At 49.5% G+C, this 17,313-nt stretch overlaps 2 protein-coding genes across 2 annotated transcripts in view; one reads left to right on the top strand and one right to left on the bottom strand.

The window, feature by feature from the left end:
- ZNRF3 (zinc and ring finger 3) overlaps positions 1-11,532 on the top strand; it is a 177,994-nt gene extending 166,462 nt beyond the window's left edge. Inside the window, exons 6-9 of the mRNA XM_030915365.1 lie at positions 341-508; positions 2,338-2,440; positions 3,179-4,954; positions 7,591-11,532. Of these exons, the coding sequence (XP_030771225.1) occupies positions 341-508; positions 2,338-2,440; positions 3,179-4,954; positions 7,591-7,634 (2,091 nt within the window). The 3' untranslated portion in view covers positions 7,635-11,532. The remainder of the gene's footprint in view (positions 1-340; positions 509-2,337; positions 2,441-3,178; positions 4,955-7,590) is intronic.
- Positions 11,533-12,368: 836 nt separating this feature from the next.
- C13H22orf31 (chromosome 13 C22orf31 homolog) lies at positions 12,369-15,682 on the bottom strand. Its single transcript, XM_010359240.2, has 3 exons — positions 15,545-15,682; positions 14,167-14,595; positions 12,369-12,879 (listed from the first exon to the last, which is right to left on the bottom strand). Exons 1-3 carry the CDS (start codon positions 15,545-15,547, stop codon positions 12,439-12,441), a joined length of 873 nt encoding a protein of 290 aa, XP_010357542.2. The 5' UTR covers positions 15,548-15,682; the 3' UTR covers positions 12,369-12,438.
- Between the last annotated feature and the right edge of the window lie 1,631 nt (positions 15,683-17,313).

Raw genomic sequence — 17,313 nt, 5'->3', positions numbered from 1 at the left:
GAAAGAGGAGGAACCCTTGGCATAGAACAGGTTGATAACTCAGGGTCTGGCAGAGTTAGGAGGCAGCAAGTCCAGGTAATTGGAGGAGACCCCTGCCTTCAAATCAGAGAGACCCCTGCTAGTCTTGCCACTTGGGAAAAGCCTAGGTTGATGTCGTGGACGTCCCATGCATCTGGAGAATATGTGCTATGGCAGGCTGAGTTTTGAGCGACTTCTCAGAAGTGTTCTGGCGTGATAGAGAATTGTCCACCTGACCCAGTGAATCGAGTGTCATGTCCCTGGGGTGACTGCCACTGTCATACGTACTGGACCCTCACACAGACCACATTCTGCCATGCAGAATTCCATGAACAGGCTGGCTGTGCAGGCTCTGGAGAAGATGGAAACCAGAAAGTTCAACTCCAAGAGCAAGGGGCGCCGGGAGGGGAGCTGTGGGGCCCTGGACACACTCAGCAGCAGCTCCACATCCGACTGTGCCATCTGTCTGGAGAAGTACATTGATGGAGAGGTAATGGCAGAAGCAGACCTGTCCTGGGTGGGGAAAACATAGGCAGGTCAGCAGGGGTGCCCAAGACCTAGAAGGACAGGGCCCTGTGTTCCATCACACACATCAACTTTTAGAAGTCGCTCTTCTGAAAATTCTGAGACTTAACTTGATACTTGACTGGGTGTTTTTACTTGCAAAGAGAAGGGATTTTATATCCCTCACTTTTTTTTCTTGTAGCTCTTTAAAAATTTTGGGCCTAGTATCATGCCTGTAGTCCTAGCTACTTGGGAGGCTGAGGTGGAAGGATCAGTTGAGGCTAGGAATTTGAGGCTGCAGTGAGCTATTACTACACCACTGCATGCCAGCCTGGGCAACAGAGTGAGACCTTGTCTCTCTTAGAAAGAAAATTTCAGGCTGGGCGCGGTGGCTCAAGCCTGTAATCCCAGCACTTTGGGAGGCCGAGACGGGTGGATCACAAGGTCAGGAGATCGAGACCATCCTGGCTAACACGGTGAAACCCCATCTCTACTAAAAAATACAAAAAACTAGCCGGGCGAGGTGGTGGGCGCCTGTAGTCCCAGCTACTCGGGAGGCTGAGGCAGGAGAATGGCGTGAACCTGGGAGGCGGAGCTTGCAGTGAGCTGAGATCCGACCACTGCACTCCAGCCTGGGTGACAGAGCGAGACTCCGTCTCAAAAAAAAAAAAAAAAAGAAAGAAAATTTCAGACCTTCAGAAAAGACTAGTACCATAGACGATGTATGTCAAGGGCCTAGAATCATCCATGATGTACATTTTGCCACACTTGCTCACTCTCCCTCACTCTCCCTCTTTCTAGACAGATGCATACATAAACATATTTGGGGGGTAGGGAGCAAACCACTTGAGAATTACAGACATTTGATGCCCCTTTGCTGAAAATGTTCCACTGCTGCAGAGACTGTTGGATGGAAATGGAATTTTTGCAGAATAGAATAGTAGATTCTTACACAGACTCTGGATTCTAATCCTGGCCTGGGTGGATTCTAGTTTTGTGACCTTGGGCAAGTGATTTCGTTTTCTTGTGACATGGGCCCAACACTGACCAGTATTCCAGGTGATAATGAGAGTTCCATGAGAAGATCCAGGGTAGACCCTTTGTTATTCTGTCAGGCACAGTGTTAGGTATGATCTGGAATATTGTGCTGGACAGGTCAGAAAATAGAAAGACAAAGTAAAATGAGCAAATCTGGAAGATGCTTAGGCTTAGGAACTCTGGAGGTGGTTCTATCCCAATAACTCCATCTGTCTAGATAGGTTGCTTTTCTTATAAACCATGTACCCCCATGGTGAGGTTCAGGGTCCAGTAAAGGAGGGGAGAGCAGAGCTTTGCCCCTTTGCTGCCCCATCTGTCAATCATGAGTCCCAGGCATCTTCCTTTCTACTCTTGCCCATTTGGGATACCAGGGGGCAGCCAACACCTCAGAGATGCAGAATATCTTGGGGTATACCTGGTCCTCTCTCCATACCCCTAGGCCTCGCATCCTCACTAGCACAAGGCCTCGGCCTTCCCTGGGTGGAGGCATGAGTGTGCTTGCCCTCCTTCAACTACAGGAAAGACGTCTGCCTCTGTGCGTGCCCACTCCCTTAACACTGAGGACTGTGGTTGGGGCTGACTGCTGGCAGTTTCCTTCTCCCTACAACATACGGGTGGGCCCTGCTTCTAGAAAATTGAGCCCTAATTGGAGGTGGGGAAGAGAGTGGGGAAGGGCACTGGCATGCTGTGCAGCGCTCCTTGGTCTGTGCTGGGCTCTGCAGGAGGACACACCTGCGAGGCTAAAGGCAGACCTGTGTCCCCTCTCTCCCTGCCCAGGAGCTGCGGGTCATCCCCTGTACTCACCGGTTTCACAGGAAGTGCGTGGACCCCTGGCTGCTGCAGCACCACACCTGCCCCCACTGTCGGCACAACATCATAGGTAACTGTCACCTGCCTCAGCCATTGCTGAAGAGTCAAGTTAGAGGACGCTGTCCCTACCAAGTGCCTAGCTGGAGTGTGACACACACCGCACGCTTGGGAGCAAGCAGAGCCACTGTGGCACTGCCCTCTGGACTTGGAGGCCTGGCAGCCCTGGGTTTTGGAGGTTGTCTGCACAACCCTTAGGAGAGCCTGGCATTAAGAATCACCCTGAGTTCAAGTTTGGGCTTCACATTAAGCAGCTTCCTGACCTTAGGCAAGACATCTGGCCTCTCCCAGGCCTGAGGCCCCTAATGTCTTTAGTGGCAATAACAGTAATGGTGTTTGCCCACACCCCATACCATGGGGTGTTCCTAGGACCATGAGGGATGATGAGTGTGCAGTGGCCAGCTTGTGCTGTTGCTCCTGCATCACTGTGTCATTAAACAGGGATGGAGGGACACTGGCGTCTTGCAGTCTGATTCTTTTCTGCAGACTTCTGTGGTGCCCAGTCAGGCAGAGCAGTGGGGAGTTGGGAGTGGGGCCTTTACAGGAGATGGGCCATTTCACACAGATAGGCAGGTCTCTGCCTGCCTATCTCTGCTGCTGCAGCTGAGTTTGGGGGCAGGGTTGTGAGAATGGGCACCTTGGCAGGTGACCAAGCCTGCTGCTTCAGCCTCTGCCCGTTTTAAAAATCCCTCTAGCCCCTGACACCAGTGTGCTCAGCCCTGCCTACTCTGTTTCCTCCGCTTGTCCCCAGAACAAAAGGGAAACCCAAGCACGGTGTGTGTGGAGACCAGCAACCTCTCACGTGGTCGGCAGCAGAGGGTGACCCTGCCGGTCCATTACCCCGGCCGCGTGCACAGGACCAACGCCATCCCAGCCTACCCTACGAGGACAAGCATGGACTCCCACGGCAACCCCGTCACCTTGCTGACCGTGGACCGGAACGGGGAGCAGAGCCTTTATTCCCCGCAGACCCCCGCCTACATCCGCAGCTACCCACCCCTCCACCTGGACCACAGCCTGGCCACTCACCGCTGCGGCCTGGAGCACCGGGCCTACTCTCCAGCCCACCCCTTCCGCAGGCCCAAGTTGAGCGGCCGCAGCTTCTCCAAGGCAGCTTGCTTCTCCCAGTATGAGACCATGTACCAGCACTACTACTTCCAGGGCCTCAGCTACCCGGAGCAGGAGGGGCAGTCCCCGCCTAGCCTCACGCCCCGCGGCCCGGCCCGTGCCTTTCCTCCCAGCGCCTTTCCTCCCAGCGGCAGTGGCAGCCTGCTCTTCCCCACAGTGGTGCACGTGGCCCCGCCCTCCCACTCCCACCTGGAGAGCGGCAGCACGTCCAGCTTCAGCTGCTATCACGGCCACCGCTCGGTGTGCAGTGGCTACCTGGCCGACTGCCCGGGCAGCGACAGCAGCAGCAGCAGCAGCAGCTCCGGCCAGTGCCATTGTTCCTCCAGTGACTCTGTGGTAGACTGCACTGAGGTCAGCAACCAGGGCGTGTACGGGAGCTGCTCCACCTTCCGCAGCTCCCTCAGCAGTGACTATGACCCCTTCATCTACCGCAGCCGGAGCCCCTGTCGTGCCAGTGAGGCGGGGGGCTCGGGCAGCTCGGGCCGGGGGCCTGCCGTGTGCTTCGAGGGCTCCCCGCCCCCCGAGGAGCTCCCGGTGGTGCACAGTCATGGTGCTGGGCGGGGCGAGCCTTGGCCGGGCCCTGCCTCTCCCTCGGGGGATCAGGTATCCACCTGCAGCCTGGAGATGAACTACAGCAGCAACTCCTCCCTGGAGCACAGGGGGCCCAATAGCTCTACCTCAGAAGTGGGGCTCGAGGCTTCTCCTGGGGCCGCCCCGGACCTCAGGAGGACCTGGAAGGGGGGCCACGAGGGGCCGTCGTGTGCCTGCTGCTGCGAGCCCCAACCCTCCCCACCCGGACCTAGTGCCGGAGCAGCTGGCAGCAGCACCTTGTTCCTGGGGCCCCACCTTTACGAGGGCTCTGGCCCGGCGGGTGGGGAGCCCCAGTCAGGAAGCTCCCAGGGCCTGTACGGCCTTCACCCCGACCATTTGCCCAGGACAGATGGGGTGAAATACGAGGGCCTGCCCTGCTGCTTCTATGAAGAGAAGCAGGTGGCCCGCAGCGGCGGAGGGGGCAGCGGCTGCTACACTGAGGACTACTCGGTGAGTGTGCAGTACACGCTCACCGAGGAGCCCCCGCCCGGCTGCTACCCCGGGGCCCGGGACCTGAGCCAGCGCATCCCCATCATTCCGGAGGATGTGGACTGTGACCTGGGCCTGCCCTCGGACTGCCAAGGGACCCACAGCCTCGGCTCCTGGGGTGGGACGCGGGGCCCGGACACCCCATGGCCCCATAGGGGCCTGGGAGCAACCCGGGAAGAGGAGCGGGCTCTGTGCTGCCAGGCTAGGGCCCTGCTGCGGCCTGGCTGCCCTCCGGAGGAGGTGGGTGCTGCCAGGGCCAGCTTCCCTAATGCCCTCCAGGACACTCAGGAGTCCAGCGCCACGGCCACTGAGGCTACAGGTGAGAGCAGGAAATGGCAGTAGGTCAGAGCAGGAGTTTCCATCGGTGGTCTCGTCATCTTCTGTCTTAAGCATTTTCTGAATGACTTCTTTTTTGCCGTTAGCTTTAAACACCGTCTGAGACTGAAGACTTCCAAGGGTTACTCCTCAGCCTGGCCCTCCTCCCTTGGAGTTCAGACCCTTTGAGCCCTCTGCTTCCACAATCTCGGGATCTCTCCCCCAAGATGCCTGCAGCCTGTCATGTCCACAGCAGTGCTCTCATTTCCCCCTCTGCCCTGCTCCCCATCCACATGCTCACACCAAAAACCTAGCACCAGCTGGGGGTAGTGGCTCATGCCTGTAATCCCAACACTTTGGGAGGCCGAGGCCGTGGATCACTTGAGGCCGGGGGTTGGAGACCAGCCTGGCCAACATGGCAAAACCATGGAGTCTGTTCATGACTTCCAGGGTTGGGATATTACGTAGGAGCCACTTCGTAAACATTCTCGTTACTCAGTACAAAAATTAGCCGGGGGTGGTGGCGGGTGCCTGCAGTCCCAGCTGCTCGGGAGGCTGAGGCAGGAGAACCGCTTGAACCTGGTTAGCAGAGGTTGCAGTGAGCCAAGATCAAGCTACTGCACTCCAGCCTGGGCAACAGAGCAAGACTCTGTCTCAAAAAAAAAAAAAAAAAGGCCGAACCCAGTGGCTCACACCTGTAATCCCTGCACTTTGGGAGGCCAAAGCGGGTGAATCACTTGAATTCAGGAGTTCGAGACCAGCTTGGCCAATATGGTGAAACTCCATCTCTAAAATACAAAAAAAAATTAGCTGGGCATAGCAGGCGCCTGTAATTCCAGCTACTCGGGAGGCTGAGGCAGGAGAATCGCCTGAACCTGGGAGGTGGAGGTTGCAGTGAGCCGCGATCACACCACTGCACTCCAGCCTAGGTGACAGAGCAAGACTCCATCTCAAAAAAAAGCCTAGGACCCATCCGTATGCCCACCCTGCCCCTTGCACTCCAGCCTCCTGGGCTTCTCAACCTGTCTGTGAAGGACCCCAGTTGTTTGTTTTTGCCTCAGTTCATGAAAATGAATTCCCAGAAAATGAAACTTAGCAAAAGACATGTAAGATACAAGTCCATATATTTTATTACTAGATTCAACAGACATCAGATTGCTACAAGATTTCCAAATATGCTGCCTCAGTAATAAACTGGAGTCTAGCACCTCTGAGTAGCACTGCAACAAGATCTACCTGCAAAGTACATCCCAAATATATCTACTTCTCTGCACCCTCATTGCTATCCCCTCAGTCCAGCCCCATTTTCCTCTCCAGGACAGAGGCCGTAACCTCTGACTGGTCTGCTGTCACTGGTCTTGCTTTCTATTCTGCCTGGAGCCAGAGTGGCCTTTTTTGAAACAAAGTTGACGTCTTTGTGCTGGAAAATCTTTCCATGACTTGGCATTACCTTTAAAATCTTTTAAATGTTGGCCAGGTGTGTCGACTCACGCCTGTAATCCCAGCACTTTGGGAGGCTGAGGCAGGCAGATCACCAGATCAAGAGATCGAGACCATCCTGGCCAACATGGCGAAACTGCATGTCTAATAAAAATACGAAAATTAGCCGGGCATGGTGGTGGGCGCCTATAGTTCCAGCTACTCGGGAGACTGAGGCAGGAGAATTGCTTGAACCTGGGACACGGAGGTTGCAGTGAGCCGAGATCGCCCCATTGCGTTCCCGCCTGGTGACAGAGCAAGACTCCGTCTCAAAAAAAAAAAAAGTTAACTTCTGGCCCAGTGCTTTGGAAGGCCAAGGCAGGAGGATCACTTGAGGCCAGGAGTTGGAGATCAGCCTGGGGAACATAGAATGAACCTATCTCTTTTTTTTTTTTAATTAGCTTGGCAGGGTGACACATGCCATTAGTCCCAGATACTCAGGAGGCTGAGCCCAAGAGATTGGCTACTCACTTGAGCCCAAGAGATTGAGGCTGTAGTCATGATCTCACCACTGCACTTAAACCTAGGCAACACAGCAAGACTCTGTCTCAAAAAAATAATAATAAATGTTAGCATCTCACTCAGTTCTGTGTGATCCAGCCCCTGCCAGCCCATCTGATGAGCTGGTTCACTCTCCTTGCTTGCTGCTTTCACCCCCTGTGGCCCCATCCCATTCTCCCCATATGCCAAGCTTACTCCAGCTCCCAGACCTCTCCACTACTTCCGTCCTCCAAATCTTAGATTAAGCGACACTCCAGCCCCCACTGAGATCACCTGCACACCCTTTGTTCACTTCCTGTTATCCTATTGCTAAATTACTTTCTCTTAAGGTCCTTAAGCTCTGTGAGGGGGTCCTCTCTCCTGCTTTTCCCAGGGCCTGATGCACACCAGACACACAGTTACCATCTCTAATATACTGGGTTTTCATGCTACCTAAGGGCTTCTAGAAAGCTCTGTACATCCAAATGAGAGAGGCTGGCTCTCCAGGAGGCACCTGTGCTGTCAGCACAGATGGAGCCCCTCTGGGAACTGGAGCCTGCTTCAGCCCTTTAGCATACACAGGCCTGCCACATGCTGGGGACAGGGCCACCTGAGTCCCTTGCCTGGTCCCATGTGTGGTGCCAGCTCCCTCCCCTGATGATTGTTCTCTCTCTTTCCCAGGACCGAGATCTCGCTCAGCAGACAGCAGCAGCACCGGAGCCTGAGCTCAGGAGGAACTCTTAACCTGGAAATGGGGAACTGTATGGAGACTCCAAACTGACTTCCTTCAAAAAACAAAAACAAAAAAATTTTTTAGCTTTGACAAACACACAAAAGTGGTAATAAAGAGAGCCCTCCTTGTTAACCCAAAATGTGAGCCCCCTGTGGCAAAACCACCCCCTACCCCATTAACAAATCAACAGACAAAATTCTCCGAGTCTTTTGCCTCTTTTGATAACATGTTCTGTTTTGTAAAGTGTGTGTGCTTGGGGTTCTGAGGTGTGGGATTGAGTTCTCTGCTTTGTTTTTTGTTTTTTTTTTTAAGATATTGTATGTAAATGTAAAAAGTTATTTAAATATATATTTTAAAGAACCCTAACCGCCAACTTTTGCTGAAAAAAAAAATCACTGCTGCATTAAGTGAACCACATCATGTGTAGATACTGTTGTCTCCCTGGAGGGAGCTCAGGCCTTTGAAAAGCTCAGGGCTTCACCTGCCTTAGAAAATGAACCAGAAACTTGAAGTAAAGCTAGTTGATATGGGTACAGGCTCTGAGTGCAAAGCTGCCTCTTTCTTTCTTGTGGCAAATGCCAATGTATACTATTTCAGGTCTCAGATGCCATGCCCCTCCAGCCCACGCCTTTAGGCAGGTGATGGCAGCAGCTAGGAATAGGGTGTACATGATCTGCAGCCCTGCGGAGCCAGGTCAAGCCGCTGCTACGAAAGCTCCAGGGTGATGGGGACAATTCTGCCCAGTGCCCTCAATCTGTCCCCTCAGGTCATGGTCCCAAGTGAAACAACAGAGTTCACAGCGCTGGTCTTGGCTGAGGTCCAGGTCATAGTAAGGGCATGTTCTTGGGACCCTCAACCTGAACTCTGACCCTCGGGGCAGGGAAGAGGAGGCTGTCCCCTTTGGTTGACCTGACTTTGGAGTCCTTTGCAAAAATGTTTTGGGCTCTCTGCCACTGGCTGCAGAAATGGCTCGATGGGGTGTGTGGGGACAGACACCCAGAAGGAATGTACTTTTGTGGCCTTGGTGTCCATTGGGGCTGGGGGAGAGTGCTCTCCACTGACCCAGCGGCACACCGATGTGCAGTGCGCATGCGTCTGTGTGGGGGCAGCCACACCCCTCGGCTGCTGCTTCCTTGGGCTGCCTTTCTAGGGGCTTGTGCCTGGACCTACGAGGTCTGCACTGAGCTCCATTTGAATGATACCTTTCCTATCCCGTTTCCCCATGGAAGCTCTGCTTCAGGGTTATTCAGTCCTCTGCCTCATGGCTGAAATTGCTCATCTCGTCTGCAGATGTCTACTATCCTGTCTACCTAATGCACTATTATGTATTCATTCTCCATGAGACAGAGAGAGAGACTATCAGATAGTTTACACCCAAAGGGTAGGTTTTTGTATATTTTTCCAGCCTTTTTTATTAAGGGGAAGGGGAGAGTTTAAAAGCCCAAACCGTTGTGGTTTTAAGGTGTTTCATTTTTAAAAGGGAGAGAGAATCTATTTAAAGCTATTTCAAATCAGGGATTGTCATCCTTTTTGTCCAATGTATTCCTTGTTCTTTAAAAAAAATTTTTTTAGAGGGAACTAATCATATTAGTCCTTGTGTTCACTAACTCTTCTGGTCACTTGTATTTATTCATTCATTCATCAGATATTTGTTGCCATCTGAAAGAACTGGCCCATTGGGTCTGAAAGCTCGCTTGAGAATAGGAAACTTGAGACCTGGCCCCCTGTGGGTAGGAGAACAAGGACCACCTGGATTGCCAGGTGATGGTGCTGGTCTTTCTCCAGTCTTGAACGAGAATCTCACTCTATCAGAATGTTTTTCTTAACCTTAGCGTACGATGAGGAAATTTACTTATCTCTAGCTAGGATTTGACATCTATTCCAACATCAAATGATCAAAGCATTTGCCATTGAGGCTTCACTGGCGAGATCCATCCTCCATCCTCGGGTGCAGTCCCTTGAGGGCTGCTCCTCGGACTGTGCCCCGCACACCTGTTACCAAGGGTGTGAGAAGCGCCTAAGCTGGTGACATGTGATCTGGGACGCCTTCATTTCTCGGGCCAGGAGTAGCAGCTGCTAAGGACAGCAGCTTGCATTACATGGTTTTAAGGAAGCGGGATCTGACTTTTAATATGAACTGCAAAAAGCAGCTTCTCATTGAGATTTTGTTGTTGTTTGGGGGGGGGGGGTTGTTTTGTTTTGTTTTTAATGCCTTTGAGTGCATATTTTCTTCCTCGTCTGAAACCGAACTCCCAAAGTGGCTTTCTTTAGCCCTGGCTGGAAAACCACCCCTCAATAGCCTTAAGCAATAAATAGATGAGTGCGGAATGTGGCTTCCACTGGGCTTATTAAAATAAGCGTGTCTAGTTTTCACTTGAGCCAGTGATAACCGCAGATGGCAAAAGAAACCCATTTAATTTTTGTAGCTTACAGGTGGTAGAAACAAAAATGCAATTTTAAAACCTTAAATACCAAATACCAACCATTGTCTTTGTTTGTTTGTTTGTTTGTTTTTTGAGACAGAGTTTCGGAGTTTCGCTCTTGTTGCCCAGGGTGGAGTGCAGTGGCGCGATCTCAGCTTACCACAACTTCCGCCTCCCGGGTCCAAGTGATTCTCCTGCCTCAGCCTCCCAAGTAGCTGGGATTACAGGCATGCACCACCACGCCGGCCTAATTTTATATTTTTAGTAGAGACGAGGTTTCTCCATGTTGGTCAGGCTAGTCTTGAATTCCTGACCTCAGGTGATCCACCCGCCTCGGCCTCCCAAAGTGCTGGAATTACAGGCGTGAGCCACCGCGCTGGTAACACCAACCATTGTCTTTTAAATTTGTGTTCGCTTCTCAGACAGGGAGATCACCAGAATAAAATAACCAATGGTCTTATTTTTTTCACACATAAATCAAAAGAAATGTCCTCTTGGAAGTTTTAAGGTTCCACCAATGGCAGATACCCTTTTAGGTGGACTCTTGAGTGGTTTGTAGTGGTTTTATAGCCATGGAAACTGGGAGTATCTCATTTTCCACTGAGAACCCCTGCCCCCAATCCCTCTAAGTTGGGGTGTGACAGTTGGGCATGGTTAAGTGACCCAGCCCTGGGTCCAGGACAGCCATGTACAGTGAAGAGTTCTAGAACCAGCTAAATGTGGAAGTTTGGGTATTTACCAACAAGGTACCTCTTTACGGATGCAGCCCCAGTAAGCTGGCTTTAACCTCAGCTCCTTCCAGCATCTCCTTCTAAACCCAAGTCCTTTTATAAAATAAAGCCCCATGTGTCCCACTGCTCACATATTTATGTGCTGCTAGTCTCTACTCGAAGTTTGTGCAGGACTAATGCTTTTAAAATGAGGTCTAAAAAAAAATTACTAATCGAGAATATTATTCTTTAAACAGAACTGCCTTTTTCTACTCTTTATGTAAACTCTTTCTATTGTGTTGGTCTAACAAGGCACTATTTTAAAATTTTTAAATTTCTCCCATAGCACTTAAAAGAGATTTTGTAAAGACTTTGCTGTAAAAATTTTGTAATAAAATGGTCTAAGGGCTCTTTTTCCAACATTACCATTTTTAAAAAATGTTTTAAAAGCTAGAAAACAACTTATGTATATTCTGTATATGTATAGCAGCACATTTCATTTATGGAAATATGTTCTCAGAATATTTATTTACTAATATATTTATCTTAAGCCATGTCTTATGTTGAGAGTGTGACATTTTTGGAATAATCATTGAAAATGACTAACACAAGACCCTGTAAATACATGATAATTGCACACAGATTTTACATATTTGCAGACCAAAAATGATTTAAAACAAGTTGTAGTCTTCTATGGTTTTGTAACAAATTGTACAAATGACTGTAAAAAAAATACAATTTTATCAAGTATGTGTTATATGTTGTCATTGCTCTGTTCAGTAAAAGTCTACAGATTCAACAAGGGGAGGTTCGCATGGGGCAGGACTTTTAACTTCTACTTGGCCATGGAAGCGTTCATACAACTTTCTCTCCTGTTAATATAGAATCCAGGTTATTGGGGGTTTAGGCAGTGTCACAGGAGATCATCTGTTATAGGGTGTGTGGGTTTATATCCTTGTGAGAATGGTAGGCTTTCTGCTCAGCCCTATGCAGAAGGAGCTAGGGAGAGTGATAGTGATCGAGCCTAGTGGTCCACTTTTTAAAAATAGGGAACCATATGGCCAGCCGTGGGAGCTCATACCTATAATCCCAGCTATTCAGGAGGTTGAGGCAGGAGGATCTCTTGAGGTAGGAGTTGGAGACCAGCCTCAGCAACATAGTGAGATCCCATCTCTCTACCAAGAGAAAAAAAAAAAAGCTATACATGTTGGGGTCCACATGTAGTCTTAGCTACTCAGGAGGCTGAGGCAGGAGGATTGCTTGAGCCCAGGAAGTCGAGACTGCAGTGAGCTATGATCATGCCACTGCACTCCAGCCTGGGTAACAGAGCTGTCTCAAAAGAAAGAAAGGGAAAGAAGGAAGGAAATCGGGAACCATAGCCTGAATGTAAAACGTCTGCTTTATCTGTCAGGCCTTTTCCTACCTGGAAGACTAACAGACCCTCAAGGCCTTGGAGGAAAAAATAATCCCAGCATCTACCCCTCAAAATTACCTAATCATGAGTGGAAAGGGACCCTTGGTCTTGAGTGAATCTGGTTCTTCTTTGTTTCCCTGAGAGGGTGTCGCTAATTTGTAAAGCGCTCAGATGACACGGAAGGTGCAAAGTTGTGTTTATTTTTCAAATCTCTAGCAGAGAATACCCTAATCCCATGAGTTCCTGTTCCTATTTTTTGCTCTTTAACTTGGGCCATTTATTGAGTACAGGCTCCTCGTGGACACCTGGCCACTTCCTGCCAGGGAACCGGTCCTTCTGAGCACCTTCAGAGATGGCACCCTGACTGCACAGAGCCTCCCAGAGCTTTTGTTTAATGGCCTTGCCCAGCTCCAGGCTGTACCTCTTGGGGGTCCCTGAAGGATTCCACAACATTGGCTCTACCACAGCGTGGTACAGAGCCTGGTAACCCTCTGTGGGGAGACCGTGGATGGTTAGCGTGTCCTCCGACAACTGCTGTCTCTTTTGGGTTTCAGGAAGCAACACTCGGCCCTTCCAGGCTGCTGTCCTACTGTCTTGGGGTAGTGCTTGGGTGGCAGCCACATGTTCAGCATATCTGTCCTCAAGATCTTGGCGGACTGTTAGTTTTTTCTCCTTTGAACTTTCTTTACTCTAGCCAGGAAAAAAGCAGAGAAGTCAAAGCTAAAACTTGAGAGGGGAGCTCAGAATAATCATCTGGGATTTGTGTCCCAGAGTCTTGGTTACAGCAACAACCAACATTTGTCTAGCATGTTCTAGTTTACTGAATTCCTTTATGTACATACCACTGCGTGTGTTCTCCATAACCCTGTGAGGTCAGCAGGAGACAGCTTTAAAGGCAAAGAAATTGGAATTGGTTTGCCCAAGGCCACACAGCTAGAAGGTTAATAACCACAGCTGTCATCTATTGAATACCATGCAAGATACTAATTATTTACCCTCTGCCAGGCTCTGTTCAAAAGCTTTTTGCATGTATTGACTTATTTAATCTTCATGAAGCCCTATGAGGGAAGGGCCATTATCCTCCATTTAATATGATAATATCAAGGCACAAAGAAATTAAGCCTGAGGTCGTCCTCAGTTATAGTCAGAGTTGGGATTTGAATCTTGATGGCCTAGCTCCAGGGTACGCTGAGCTCTGCTGGCCAACATGGGGTAACAGACCTGGACTCCAATCAGGCCTTCGTAGGTGAAGTTCTCCATGTGGATGCTCACAATCCAAATCTATAGCCAACCACTGGTGTGTGTGTGTATGTGTGTGTGTGTGTGCGCGCGCGCACGCACAAGCACGCACTACCCATATCCTAGCCTTCCTTCTCACCCTTATTTTTCCTTCATGTCAAGTCTGTCGTTGTGAAAGCCACCTCATCCTTCTCTAGAACTAAGCATAGTATAAATGATAAATAGCATGACCCCACAATCAGGGGCATTCTTCCACTCTATCATGCTACAACTCCTCCCCACATTCTGTCTTCAACTTTAGGATTTCCTTCACTTGGTAGTGATCTTTTTTTTTTTTTTTTTTTTTTTTTTTTTTTTTTTTTTTTTTTTGAGACAGGGTCTTGCTCTGTTGCCCAATCAGGAATGCAGTAGTGCAATCATGGCTCACTGCAGCCTCAACCCCCTGGGCTCAAGTAATCCTCCCTCCTTAACCTCCCAAGTAGCTGGGATCACAGGCATGTGCCATCATGCCTGGCTTTTTTTTTTTTTTTTTTTTTAGTAGAGATGAGGTCTCCCTATGTTGCCCAGGCTGGTCTTGACCTCTCTGAGCTCAAGCGATTCTCCCTGCTTGGCCTCCCAAAGTGCTGAGATTACAGGTGGTAGCCGCACGCCACATAATCTCAACCGTTAGTGTTCTCTGGCTTTATCTTTTCCCTCCCCTCGCCCGTCACATTTTCCCCACCACTGGTCCTCGTCTACCTCTCTAATGCCTCCCGCAGGCCTCCTGTGCCCTGCTGGCCGCTTGCTCTTGGAACTGATGGAGTTTCTTTTCCTGGCCTGCTGGGTGGCTTTCATCACTGAATCGTCCTTGTGCTTTAATCTCTTCGAGAGTTTCGCTTCTCCACGCTTGCATGGTGCTGGGCAGCACTTACTCTTCAGTTGCCGCCTGAGTACAAGCTTAACCAGGGAGAAGGAATTGGCAATTAATGGGTTCCTTACAACTTCCCAAGAGGAAGTGGTAGCTGGTGCTGTGGCGTTAATGTTCTGCTTTGCACACGTTCTGGCCATCCAGATGTTGGTGAGAGCCGGTGAGTCCACATAGCAGTCCTGAAGCCTGGTATTTAATAAGATGGACTGTCGGAGTCCATAGATAGGGATGCTGGGGTCTTGTCTCACATTGATTGGGTGCTAGAATTATAAGAGGGAGAAATGAATTTTAAAAGGACCGTTCTTCAGCAGAGAATAAAAGATCTATTTTGAAGGCAAAATGTTAACATCTTTTTATAGGCCATTCCTTCCACCCAGTTGTTAGAATTTTACTATATGTCCTCTCCTGCTCACTAAAGCCTTTTATACCAAGTAGGGAAGAGATAGTAACTCCACAAGGTTACAGTAATATTCAGGCTCTCAAAGAACATAGCATGCTGGGGCAGGAAGTCAGGGGTCAGGGAGGGTTCACAAGGAATTGAAGATAATTCCTGCTTGCTGGAAAATATGGAAGGCAGGGTCACTCAAGACTTCATATGCGCTGTAGACACTCAACCATGCTGCAACACAGACATGACAGCCAGTAAATTCTGCCAAACCCTGAATACGCTTTATACTTTCTTTTTTATGGTGGGGGGGATACGGGTACAGAGTTTAGCTCTTGTTGCCTAGGCTGGAGTGCAATGGCGCGATCTCGGCTCACCGCAACCTCTGCCTCCCGGGTTCAAGTGATTCTCCTGCCTCAGCCTCCCAAGTAGCTGGGATTATAGGTATGCACCACCACGCCCAGCTAATTTTGTATTTTTAGTAGAGACGTGGTTTCTCCATGTTGGTCAGGCTAGTCTCGAACTCACGACCTCAGATGATTGGCCTGCCTCAGCCTCCCAAAGTGCTGGGATTACAAGCGTGATCCACCATGCCCAGCTGAATACACTTCCTAACCAAAGGCCATGCGCCAAGAAGAGCTCATTCACAGGGAAATCAATATCCTCTGGGGACCATAAAAGCAATATGAAAACATTAATGCTGCCGGCCTCCATTTCCTGGGGCCAACTAAGAGCAACAGAACAATTTGGATAGATCAGAATCGCATATTTAAAGAGACCTGGCTTTCTTAGAAATGTCATCTATAGAAATAAAATCACCTTACCATATTTCAGTTGCCTTAAATTTTATTTTCGCTAGCTTAGTAGGGGGAAGAAATATGTATTTTCTCTTTCCCTTTTCTCTCTGTTTTTTTTTGTTTGTTTGTTTTGTTTTGTTTTAATATTTCTAGTCACCTGTCTTTCTCTGCCTCAGTCACGTATGGGCAAATTGCTATTTGTTTAGATTTGGGCTTAATGCCGGCAGCTTTGAGCCATTATCTCTAGTATTTGTGATGTCACTTTGGTTTGTGATGTGGGTGTGGGTGGGTGTTACATCATCAGACTTTATAGTTAAATTATGTGGGAAGAAGTCCTATATGGTTTTGCTTCTAGCCTCAGAAACTTCTGAAGTCCTCATTTCCCCCAAAATGGCTTGGATGAATTTTGAAGATCTTCATGTTCTTAAGAAGTATGTTTTGCAGGAAACGTAGTCAAATGTGCAGACCAGATTTGGGGATACAGGTAGTGAGATGCATCCCTACATGTGCAAAAGTGCCCTCCTTCATGTACATAAAGGAGGCACTGTTAAGTTCTCAGAATAGCTGCCAAGGTTAGGGACCAGAAATGAAAGAACACGTTCCTGCAGCCCTGGGCACCTTTCCCTGCGCGTCTCTCCCAGGAAGACTACATGGTTTCTGGAATGTGGTTTTATTTTACATCCCATGGCAAATGCAGTAATTAGAGCTGTTAGCAGTGTCAAGGGCTTGAAACGAGAACAAAGCCGCCTCTTCCTGGGAACTCTTGGGCAATGCCTCAGTCCTTATCAGGTGCTCGTCCTGTTGGTGGGTTTGATTTTTTTATTTGTAAAATGCCTCGGGAGCCTCCCTCCTGAGGGGGAGGAGAGTGAAATGATGGAAAAACAGAGTATGAATCTGGCAGGGGCTCCTGGAATCGCATGTGTTGCCTGTTGGAGTTTTTAAGTGTTGTCCCTGGAGTGAATCAAAGCCTGCAGGCGGACCACACCACAGGCTGTGGTGGAACCACCTCCAGGCCTATGGCAGCTGGACCCACAGACACTTAGGAGGACAATGGTTTCCTTTCAGTAGCGAGCCCTGGCCTCACCTCCTAAGAGCTGGGTCGGTTTTAGAGCAGGGCTTTGGAAAGGGTTTGTCTTTGGGAAGAGTTTGCGAATGTCTGGAGACTGGGCAGGCAAGCATCTTTGCAAAGCTGGTCAATCTTGGAAAAATGGCACAGGGCTCCTGGGCTACCTGGAAATTACAATCTGTCTTTACTCTGCAAAGCAGGGACAGGAGGGAAATGTCAAGCAAAAAAAAAAAAAAAAAAGGCATAATAGGAATAGGTCATCTGTTTCTCTTTTCTCCTTCCCCATCTTGAGTTTGGCTTTCCTGCACCTCATCTTTCCAGACACTCATCTGCTAGATTTACTTTGCTAGGTCTTTTACTCAATGACTCTGCTAGGTCTTTTACTCACTCTGTCCGCAGGCTGGAGTGCAGTGGCGTGATCTCAGCTCACTGCAACCTCCGCCTCCTGGGGTTCAAGCAATTCTCGTCCTCAGCCACCCAAGAAGCTGGGATTACAGGCGCGCACCACCAAGCCCAGCGAATTTTTGTATTTTTAGTAGAGATGAGTTTTCACCATGGTGGCCCGGCTGTTCTCAAACTCCTGGCCTCAAGTGATCCACCCACCTTGGCCTCTCAAAGTGCTGGGATTACAGGCATGAGCCTGTGCCCAGCCTCAGTCTCCTTCTTCCAGCACAGAGCTGTTCACATGGGCAGTACTTGATACATACTCTTCAAGTTCAATCAAATTCTG

Source organism: Rhinopithecus roxellana, chromosome 13 (assembly GCF_007565055.1).
Source record: "Rhinopithecus roxellana isolate Shanxi Qingling chromosome 13, ASM756505v1, whole genome shotgun sequence".
NCBI lineage: Eukaryota > Metazoa > Chordata > Mammalia > Primates > Cercopithecidae > Rhinopithecus > Rhinopithecus roxellana.
The sequence above is the reverse complement of the archived record's forward strand: the minus strand, read 5'-3'. Positions and strand labels throughout refer to the sequence as shown.